Source organism: Aegilops tauschii, chromosome 1 (genome assembly GCF_002575655.3).
Source record: "Aegilops tauschii subsp. strangulata cultivar AL8/78 chromosome 1, Aet v6.0, whole genome shotgun sequence".
Classification (NCBI taxonomy): Eukaryota; Viridiplantae; Streptophyta; class Magnoliopsida; order Poales; family Poaceae; genus Aegilops; species Aegilops tauschii.
In genome coordinates this window covers 420798929-420810503 of record NC_053035.3, presented here as the reverse complement: position 1 = coordinate 420810503, position 11575 = coordinate 420798929, and the positions used below count along the sequence as shown (strand labels likewise).

The following is an 11575-nucleotide window of genomic DNA, read 5'->3' as shown; positions in this document are numbered from 1 at the left end:
CGATCTGCGTTTGGATAATATACATCAATCCCTCCTAATTTAGTTTCTGGTTCAATTTAGCCTACTACAGTACAATTCTGATTTGGATATTTTGCTGGTTATCCTGAAACTGGGATTACAGAGGGCCACTTCGAGCCACCCGCCTTCTTGCTGACCTGCGTTTGCATGATCACTCTCTGTTTAATTTGTTCTTCTCCACAATTCAATTAGTCCCCCAACAACTCTGATTTTGATATGCTGCTGGCTCTCCAGAAACTGAATGACATAGCCTAGCGGCGGGTGGTCCTAATTTGGCTCGGCATGGCGTTTCTTCTTATGGGGATAAACTTTCTGGACCTTTCTTATTGAAATAATTATATCTCAGCAAACATTAGTTTCCCTGCCTTAGTCATTCTCAGCTCTTGCAGATGGTGCCTTGCAAGGGATATAATTGGAGCTTGTCTACCTGACCTTCCCAGTCGATACAGGCTTACTTTATTTTATCTTAACTCGTCATCATTTAATCTAGTTCTCTTCCTAACTGAAACATTTATAGAAAGGTATCTTGCTCGATGCAGGTCCTAGTTCACGAACTCAAGGCCACCAACTTGATGTGAGCATGCGGTTCTTCTAAATCTATCTTCTCAATTTCTTAACTTAGATAATAGTACTAAGATTTCTTACTAGGCAATATTTCAAATTCAGATTAGTTGCAAAGGTGCAAGAATGAAGCTTCAAATTAGTGGCATATCCTAGAACCAGAAAAAACTTAAATCTCTTATTATCCTCTTATTTTTATTTAATTCAGCTATATGTTCATGTCTTTGATTTAGGTTTTTTCTTCTGCCCTCCATGTCGTTGCAGATTTATTTTGGCCTAAGACAATACTGGCAGTGAGCCTGAATCTGTTAAAATCGTCTGGTTTGCAATCTATCTCCTTGTGGTTTGATTGGTTATCTGTACTCTTGATCCCTGCGTTAGTATTCCTGCCCATTGCTATCTGATATATTTATAGGAAATCTGGTCCTACATGCAAACCTGTTGTTTGTACGTGTCACGGGGTCAGGTCAGTGTCTTGACGGTTGGTTCATTTTTGTTGGCTTCCATGGGTTGGTTGCAGGACTGGATCTTGTATGTGGAGATCCCTGGGATGTTGTATGTCAAAGGGGATTTGAGGCAGGTCAGATGTGAATGGCTATCACTCGTGTGGTTTTCTCGTTCTCATCAGGAGTTCCATAATCATCAGCTAATATGAGGTGGATTCGAGGTCCTAGTGGATTCCTATTGTAGCAGCTGATTTCGCTTTTGGTGTGTGTTTGTGCTCCTTTAGATGCAGCAGAAGCAAGAGGGTAGTGGCTCTGCAGAGATGAGTCGAAGAGTTGAGGTTTGGTTTCTTATACAAATGGATAGATCTTTCCGGAGGACGGTGTTTTGGTGTTCAACTCCAACTTGTGATCCGTGTTTGGATGATCTCAAATTCTCGATCACTCTGACTTTTAACTTACTCGTATTTATTTGCGAAGTACAATAATTTACTCCAAGAGATTCTGATTTGGATTGGATCTACAGAAATTTAGATTTGGCTTAGCGACAGGGGTGATTTGTCTTCTTGCTGATTGCTTTGGATGAATCATTACTTCCTCCATTTCATTTATTTCTCTCCATAGCTCACCTTGAGTCTACGATAATCCTGCTTTGCATTTGTTGGTGGTTCTTCAGAAATTGAGGTTATACGGCTTAGCGGGAGCACCTATCGTCTTGGTGATCTGCAGTGGATGATCATTACCTACTCAGTTTAATTTCTTCTTCTCCAGAGTTCAATTAGTCACCCAACAATTCTGTTTGTGATCTGTTGATGGTTGTACAGAAATTGGAATTACACGGCCTAGCGGGCGGTCCTAATTTGCCTCAGCATGGCGGTTCCTTCTGTGGCTCAAACTTTTTCAACCTTTCTTATTGTCATGACATTAGGTTTTCTCTGCCTTGGTCGGTAATTCTCAGCTCTTGCAGATACTGACATAGAAAGGCTATAACTGCACTTTGGAACTGGTGGTGTTGTCGTCCGTCAACCATAGCTGAACTTCCTATCCGAGACAGGCTTACTTGTTCCCGCCCCATCGTTTGATCCATGCTTTGGCTATTTATAAGTAACATTTTTCCCTAATTGAAAATTTATAGTAAGGTCTCTTGCTCGTTGCAGGTTGTAGTTGACGAAACTCGAGCCCAACCTGATGATGAATCTGTTTGCAGATCTTCTAAATCTACTAGTATACCTTCAATTCATTGCAACTTACATAACCAACAAATTATCTTACTAGGCAATATTTTATAATACAGATACATATGCAAAGGTGCACGAATCTAAGGATAATCCGAAGCTTTTGACTAGTGGCACATCCTACAACCGAAAAAACTCTTGCCATCCTTCTTTTAATTTCATTTAGCTACTTGGCCATATCTTTGATATAGGTTTTTGCTCCTGCCTTTACTGTGGTTGCAGATTTTTTTTAGCCCAGACCATGTGGGTAATGACTCGGAATCTGTTCTAATATTTTGGTTTGCGATCTAGCTCTCCATTGTTTGATTTGTTACCTTTAACTCTTGATCCCTGTGTTCTATTGGTCTTCTGCAAGTGTTGCAGGATATAATAGTTAGGAGTTTGTGCCCAAACCTTTGCTCTGTACATGGAGTCAGGTCAGTGTCTTGTAGATGGTCTGTTTGTTTCATTTGTTAGCGCCACCTCCATGAGTTGGCTTGCAGGACTGGATCTGGATCTGGCCTGGACATGAAGCTCCCTATGGTGTATAACAGTATGGTGAAGGGGACTTTTGAGGCAGGTCAGTTTCCCATGTTTGGTCACACTGGTTTACTGTATCCCTCATCTGTGCTCGGTGACAAAAGATTTAAGTGGCTATACCTTGAGTTCTTCAATTTATCTTTGTCTGTGGCTCATCAGTATGGCTGTGCCTCAATATGAGGTGAATTGGTTCTCGTTGTAACAGCTGATCTCGCTTGTGGTATGTGTTTGTGCTCCTTGAGATGCAGGATGTTGTGGAGTGATGAATCAAAGGATTAAGGTTTGCTTTACTGTTCATGGTTACTTTGATTGGTTATGGCTCAATGGCTGATTATAAGCTAGGATCTTGTGTGCTGTCAAATTTAGCTTACAACATCTCTGATATGGATTGTTGGTTCTCCAGCTAGTGGACTTATGGGGACTTTCCGGAAGGTGCTCTGTTTTGTTTCACCATGTTACAGGCGTTTTCTTCTGTTGACTTCAATCTTTCCTGATTTGCTTTGAACATTGTACTTCCTATGGTTTTCTCTGCCCTTGGTAACTACGTGTCCTTGCAGATATTGACATGGATGAGAGATAATATAGTTCGCTATCTGGAACTGGTGTTGTTGCCTAACTGATCTCTCCCAGCCAAGCAGGCTTATCCTATCCCCTCACTGTTTTGATGCATCATTTAGCTGTTTATAAGTAGCTTCGTCTCCCCAAAGCAAATATTCATGGGAAGAGGTCTGTTGGTCGTTGCAGGTCCTAATTGACTATTTAGGTCCAACCTGATCCGGAGTTATCTGTTTGAAGATCTTCTAAACCCTTTCCAATTCATTGCAATTTGTTCAACATATATAAATTATCTTATGGAGACAATTTGAACATTCATATTGATTTGGTGGATGTATAAGATTCGGAGGTTGCTCTGGGACATCCTACAACCGAAAAAATTCGGTGCTCTCTACAACCGAAAAACTATCTTATGCCGAGTTCCTGAAGAAACTTCTGCTATCTTGGTTGCCTTTTGCTTGATCAAGTCATGCTGGTAGCCATTCAAAATATGTTGCCTTTTTGGTTTCTCACTTTGTTATCTGTACTCCCAATCCATGTGTTTCTGTTGGTCTGTTGGCCTGCTGGGCTTGTTCTTTGCAGTATATGTTGGAATTGGTGGGTGTGCCCTGTGGAGTCAGGTCAGTGTTTGGTCTGCTCTCAATGCAAAAATTAGCTTTGTTCCTCTTCTTCAATCTCCAATGGCTAATCAACGATTCTGTCTGTCACGTAATACAAGGTGAATTTCATCTCGTTTATGATATGCGCATTTGTTCCTTCAGATACGAGACAGTGGAGATCGTATTGTAGGGTAGAGGTTTGGGTGATTCATGGCTTAGCTGTTCGGATGATATCTTACAAGTTTGGGATTGGAATTGTTGGTCATGCCCGCATAGTTGAGGATTCATAAGTGTCTTGAGGCGTGACTGGACTGTTTGGTTTCTGTTCTGAGTATTATTTGGATTTTTGGTTGTTCTCCAGCATTTGAGCGTAGGCTTGCCCGGACTACTTTTTGGCTCAATAATTGGAATGGTGCAGAGCTCTAGGAGATTCTTCGTGATTCATTTCTCTGTTAACTTTTAACATTCCAAACATTGTTCTTTCTTGTCAGTAACTCCTAGTTCTATGCAGATGTGGCATACAATGAGGATAATTCAAACCAATGTGCATAACTTCACTAAACCAGGCTTCCCTATCTCCCTTGCTATATTTGTTCACATTCTTAGCTTTCTCAAAAATGGTTAGGCATCATGGTCTTTTGTTCATTGCAGGTGTACTTGACAATTTTACAACAGAAATCTGATGTCATGCTGCGTGAAATTTATTTTTGGAGACCTTCTGATTTCACATTTTTCTATCGATAAGCTAGAAAACCAGTTAGCTGTTAAGTCTGAGTATTCAAACTGATCCGCAGAGGTGAAGAATTCTAAAAGCTTGTTTGGGAGCTTCGTTCTGGAGGGAGTACCTATGCTCAATGCTTTTTTCAACTCATTGTCCAGTTCTAATTATGTTCTGACTTTCCTTCAAGAAACTTCAAGTATTCTGATTATATTTGGGCTGTTCATTGATCATTCCTGTTGGAAAATTGTAGAGTTGGAAAGTCTAGCAACACGTCAGTTGGTGGGGGGATTTGGTGAAGCAAATGGATCATCTGCTTCCCGGATGTTTTTGACCTCTGATTAACCCTGATCCTGAAGCATATTATACTTGATTTGGTCTTTGTGGCAGCTTTCAGTTTGAACTTGCATTCAGTGGTAGTTTGGAGTTAGTAGTGTGCACATCTGATTCTTCCAACCGTCCTGAAGCATCTTACTTGGTTTCTGTTGTGTGCCATCGGCTTCAACTTGCATGTGGTTTGGATGTCTCATCTTTTGCTCCAAATCAACAAAATGCTACAAGTATTGATGTCTTAACTGGAAGTTCCTTTAGTCTCAAGGGCCCAACAATGGAAATACCAGTCCGTACTCAAAGTTTGTATAGGAGATTATCAACTTTTGATTTGGCTATTAATCACTAGATGGTTGCCATACTGTTTCCGGAAGTTAGTTTAATATTAGGCTGCTTGTATCTATAAATTTATCTCTAGCAGCAATATCTTCAGCTGCAAATTTATCACCTATGTACATGAGCTCTGTATGCAGTAAAAGATCTCCATATACACTTGGATTTGTCGGTCTACTATACCACATATATTTGTCCACACTTGGTTTGTTTATTTAACTATTTTCCTGGTGAGTTCTTTAGGATAAAGATCCCACCTAGTTTGCTGGCTCTCTCACTAAAGTTGGTTTAACAGTAGTAGCCTCCTGACTTGTAGTCTGGTAATGTTTATGACTTGATATGCAGAAAGAGGCTAGGAGTTATTGCCGTATACTAAAACAATGGAGAGTTAAAGGTTCTGAACTGGAAGCTTGAACAAATAGTTTGCGCTTAACACTCTGCTCCAGATGTCTAGGATTACTTTCACCTCCACTGATTATGATTCCGGTTTGTTGGTATGGAATTGATTTTCAGAAAATGATGCTCTTCTCATTGGTGCTTCTCCAGTGGGATCTGGATTACATATCTTCAATTCAATGCATCTTCTCAGTTTGCTGGGGAACCTCCTAGTTTTAATTTGACAACTAGCAAAACAGTCTGGCTAATTCGAAGTTCATTCATCCTGGATTAAAGACAAAAAAGCTTTCACACATCTTACCGTCTTCTAATGGCTAACTTGATCTGGTTTATGGCATCTCTTCAAGTCTTTAATTACATAATCATCCTCTAGACTCCCTAATTTCAATTTTGTTGCCAATTGCATACTCTTAACTCAAGCTATACATATGCTACACATTATGTTTCATAGTCCATACAGCCTGGATATTTTACACGAAAGTATCTCCTCTGACCCTTTAATGGGATAAAACTGCGAAAGATAATCATCCTCTAGATGTTGGTATATTCTTATTTTCAAGATTAAAGGTTTGAACACACTCTCATTCTTGTGAAAACGTTGCGTGAAAATTTATTGCCAATTGTGTGTTGTGCCAATGCTGTCTTTGGTTGATTGTGTGTGCTTAGCTGAATTTGGATGTAGTGTTTGCTAATTTTTGTGTTTAAGTAGGAGTAGTTTAACACTGCCTTTGCCGGTCCCAAGCCCGGATGAGAAAATGTGGAGGGAACTGCATCGTTTGCATTAGAACTTGCATGGTCTCCAAATATTTGAAATTGAGTAAGAGTGAGTTAAGTGAGTAGAAGTTACATAGTTACAGTCCTTACTGGCGTAATAATTAAATAGTAAATGGTTGTCCCAATGTGGTATCATATGATTCAAGCTTTGAAATGCATCATTTTTATGATTCAGTTTTAGAACTGACTGAACTTAGAGTCCTTTCTGAAGCTGTACTAGGTCGGTGTTTTTCTTATATATGATCCCAAAGGAAAGTGAGTGCCTCATCTACAACAATTCTCCAGAAAGATGTTGTGGGTAACTTCTTCCACGGAGAATGCCATTAACCTGCAATTTGGGGGACAAGAGATGCGTAGTAGCGTAATGGAAGCTTGACCTGCAGTGTAGCAGATGCAAGCAAGTGCGATGGTTCACGAGTTCCCTAATACTGTATTTTTCACTACCAGGGTGTTGACTGATCCTGAACTGCACTTGGAAGGTAGTGGTAATCATAACTGCAGTGATATATGCGTACCTCAAATAAAGAAGGCAGTGTATCTCCCGAATAATGCGAGTGCTTGGAGGAGGGTGTTCTTCGAGTGTAGAGGTTAATTAGAGGGTTTGGTAATTGATGTTTACTAGGTTCGCATTGGAAGAACTTGTACTTGGTTGTCTTTGCCCGAGTTCAGGAAGAGTTGGGAAATAATACAACGGGGGTGCTTGGAGGAGTGTAGTCAGTGACGTCTAGCAGTCTAGAGGAAATAATGTGAAAGCAAGAAAGAAATCCACACGTGGTTCTTTGCCTGAGAAGGCAAGAACGACATCAACATGTGGTTCTGTACCTGAGCTCAGGGTGTGTTGGGAAATACTCAATTGCTACTGTACTTTAGCTGTCCTTTGAAGGAAGTCAGAGATGCAGATATCATGGTTCATTTTCAGAGTAGAAATTCAAGTCCCGGTGAAACTGAGGTACAAACACATCGAATCAGCAGGCTACGGCTATCCTACGGTCAGGTGAATTTCTCTAGAGACAAAGCTGCGTCCCTTCGTCAGTCCTGGTGTAGAGGTGTCTTTCCTGCAACTTATCTATTGCTTCCACAATTTCCATCGGGTGCATGTCAGAAGGTCTTCTCAAATCAATCTTGAAAGTCTTTTGAGCATTCCAGATAGGCCGCTTGAGGTTGACAGGCATGGGCCATGTAATCTGCCAGCTTCTAATTTCTGAAACTCTGCCACAAACACAATCTCTGAATTCACGAATGCTCTTCAAATCATGTAAGTGGCATCCAGTTCTCACCATCCAGTTACATTGTCAAACTCAGCCTCAGGTTGTCCAATTTCTGTGGTTCAATCCAAACAGCATCCATGCCATATTCTCCATACAAGAACTGAATGACATCACCCACACCCAGGGAGTTCCTCACGGCACAATCATATTTCACCTTCTTTTCATGCGCTTGCTTGATAAACTTCTTAGCATTTGATATCATGCCCTTGTTCATTTGATCTAGACACAATGACAGTAAGTTTTGTGCACTAGATGCTGCCGCAGTGCTACCTGTTCAGCTAGCTGTATATAGATTCCGGACCAGAGTTTGTCTCGTCTCTTAAATCCATTGCGCTGGTTTCTTCAGCGCACTCCTAATATATACTCCCTCCTTCCAAAATAGATGACTCACCTTTGTATTAACTTTGTACTAGAGTTAGTATAAAGTTGAGTCATCTCGGAGGGAGTATTGTTGAATCATTGGCTTGCTTGTCGAGTGGGTGCTGCTTGCCCACTAATCTAAGTAAGCATGCTCGGCGCTGCTGACTAGCAATGCCCTGGAACTCTGGATGCTGCTTGATTGCATGGTTTTACATGCTTATCATACCGGTAATTTTTCGATCTAGTATGCTGAGTGGTGTCCTGAGACTTCGGATTCTTATAAAGCAGCTTGCCATGTACACATTCCTCTGGACGGACGCACCGCTATGGGGTTCGTAATGTGTTTTCTTTCCGGCTTATCCTTTTTTGAGCGAAAACGTAGGCTTTATTATGGAATTACGGTGGGCATGTAGCCCTTGGCAAGTAAACCGGGCGCCATTGTCCTAGGCAAGAAACCGAGCTCATGTGCGCCATGATTAACAGCTTGCTTACCGAACTCCACAACATCAGTCTTTGATCAGCGTTGCTTGCTTGTGCCGAGCAGTCGGCCGTTTTTCCTTTCTAGTAATCTTGACGGTCAAGCGCAATGCCAAGTGGGCGGCTAATGAGGCAGCTGATCTTGCGCGGGATGACCTGGCTGAACATTTTTTAATATATGGCAAATATTTTTTCAAACATTTAAACATTTTATATTTTTTTGTAAAAATTGAATAATAATAATAATAATTTTTCTTTCCTTTTCATCGGAGCAAGGAGCAGCCGGTTTTCCGGAGCTGGCACATCAATTGCCGAATCAACGACCTTTGCATACAAAAGAGAAAAATATGGATTTGAAGAAAAAGAAAGACCAGGGGCGCAGGTAAGTGCTTTTTGGGCCGGCCCATAGTGGTAATCATTGATTGATTTGATAAATGCCTAGATTGATGGTAATTCATGCTAATTTTGGCATGCTCATTGCCTCAAAATATTGTGCCGATTAATTGCCCCTAAACACTAAACTACCTGTTATACAAAGAAAACCTAAAATTCATAATAATAGACCAAAATCCCCTAAACGATTAGTTACAAAAGCTTTTTCACAAGTGTTAGAAATAGGTTATTTTGTCCAAAGCGCCGTACGGACGCCTGTGTCCGTAGGGTCGCATCCCTTCCCCTGTGCGGACGCCTGTGTCCGGTACGGGTGCCTCTTCCTTCGTCGGTGCTCTCTTGAGGCACCCCTCTACTTGTATATATACCCAATTGATCAATGGAAAGAACAGACTGATTCATTCAATCAATCACTTCTCGTTTTCACGCTAACACGTTATCAGCACTTTGCTCTCCGAAGAGCGAGAAGGCCAAGCAACTCGTGGCGCTCCGCCCGCGGCCGCACCATGGCCTCCACGCCGCCGGCCGCACCTCTCGTCCGGTAGCGCCCGCGCCCCGCCTTCGCTGTCCGGTCGCGCCGGCCGTTCGCCCGTCCGCCCGGCCTGGCCCGGCCGTAGTGCGGCCGCTGCCCTGCGCTCAGCCACGCCGCGCCGCGCCCGTGGCATCTTTCGAAGCCCCGTCCTCCCAGTTGGCAAACTCGTCGCCGGTGCGGGTCCTCACGACGTCCGACGCCACGAGTGCAGAGGAGACGTCGGCCCCGACGCTGCTCCTCTCGAGACGGCACCACGCCCGTTCGGCCGGTCGCCCGCGGCCGCGCCTCGGCCCCTGCACCGTCGGCCGTGCCCCTCGCCCGGCCTCAGCGCCGCGCCCCCATCCTCAACCTCAACACCTCCACGGGCATGCAGATCGAGGACAAGGCGTCGTCCTCCGAGTCACCGCGCCCCCCGGCCCCAAAGCCACCGCGCCCCCCGGCCCCAACGCCACCGCGCCCCCCGGCCCCGCTTCGCGGCCGCCGCCGCCAACAGCAAGCCCACCGCCTCCACCGCCCTCCGCTCAGGCGCCTGGGGCCCAGCCGGCCTCAACCTCCCTGGCTACGCTGCGGAGGAGGGCGGCCCCTCCTAGAGCTCGCCGGCACCGGGCTCGGGCGGCCATCGTCGTCGGGATCAGGTGGGGGTGGAGAGGCGGAGAGGCAGGGATGCGGTCAAACACGACCGCTCCCCCTCCACTCGCTCTCTTATCCATCCACTGGATTAAGCGGCGGTCGGCCTGGGCCTGGGCCGAAAGACCAAGTGGGCTGCATCCCACTTTAGAAAAAAAAACCATGGGCATAGGCTAATTTGCAGATTTTTTTTTGCATTCGCCCAACTATCTATACTATTTAGTATTTATCAAGTTTTAGCCCTGTATATTTGTAATTTTATAATATAGATCCAACTACTAGTGCTGTAATAAGTACTTGTCATGTTTAGATTTTATATTTATGTATTTAAAGTTGTACCCGATTGTATTGTATATTGATCTTTTAGACAATATGATACATATGAATTATATGTTCAATGTGTTTGCACTTTGCAATCCCTACAACATATACACATGGTACAACGTATTATTTTGCAATGGAGATCCTTATTAATTCATCTTAATTAAGTTTGAAATGCCTTTAAAAGGCACTAAATCGACTTGATTCGAGCAGAATTATCGTGCAAAATAAAATATCAATTCACCATTATTTAAGTCCAAAAAAGCTTGAAAAGCACAAAAATGACTTAATTCGAATTGAATTGATGTGCAAAAAATAAAATTGTGAAGTTACCATCTCAAATTTATATATGGGATCACAAGGTAATGTGGCATCTACTGCGCAATATGCAGATTATCCACAATTACTATAAGGTCTACATTTTGTCAAAATTGACATTATGACTACCTTCATAGTGCTCTTCCATATATTTTAATCATATAATAACATAAGTACTAAGACCAAGACATCAACTGACTATAGTCAGATTATGTTTCTTAGTACTGCGAGATATACCTCATAATAGATGTAATTATCTCCAAAGTGTATCATAGATGATTTGAGATCTACATTCAAGTCTTCACTTGAACTCACAACTTTGCAAAATTTTATTACAACATTACCATGATGACTTCTAATTTACTGACAAGTAAATAAAATAAAAAGTCTATGGTTTGAACCCCATGTAAGCCAAGATGACCATAATTCGATGAGCGAACTCTCGACGGTCACAACTAAATCTACATGGCATATGGATGTTGAGGTCAACAATGTGTCTCATGGAATTATAGCGGCACATCAACCACCCCATGGTGCATGCCCCGCTAGCAAATCAAAATTATGAGTCAACATGTGGCAAGTTATCAATAAGGTATGAACATCACGAGGCAATCATCTTGTCTAAAGCAAATCATGATTGAACACATCTCCGACTCCAAGGTTTAAATCCGTAGGAGAATACCATCACGAGGTTCATAAAATTTGCTTCAGCTTGCAATTTGCAAAAACAACCCACATTATGGTGAAAATAGAAGACATTGTCTACTATCTTTCTCGTTAATAGGATCTTAATTATAGCAA

At 42.5% G+C, this 11575-nt stretch overlaps 1 protein-coding gene and 1 long non-coding RNA gene across 2 annotated transcripts; one reads left to right on the top strand and one right to left on the bottom strand.

Moving 5' to 3' along the window:
- The first annotated feature begins 1037 nt into the window (after positions 1-1037).
- Positions 1038-5498, top strand: LOC141023330 (uncharacterized). Its single transcript, XR_012184368.1, has 2 exons — positions 1038-2673; positions 2740-5498. It is a non-coding gene; the product is annotated as an uncharacterized lncRNA (long non-coding RNA).
- Positions 5499-7485: 1987 nt separating this feature from the next.
- On the bottom strand, positions 7486-7963 carry LOC109774148 (DNA-directed RNA polymerase II subunit RPB1-like). Its single transcript, XM_020332861.1, has 2 exons — positions 7770-7963; positions 7486-7690 (listed from the first exon to the last, which is right to left on the bottom strand). The coding sequence occupies exons 1-2, from the start codon at positions 7961-7963 to the stop codon at positions 7486-7488; spliced, it is 399 nt and encodes a 132-aa protein (XP_020188450.1).
- Positions 7964-11575: the final 3612 nt, after the last annotated feature.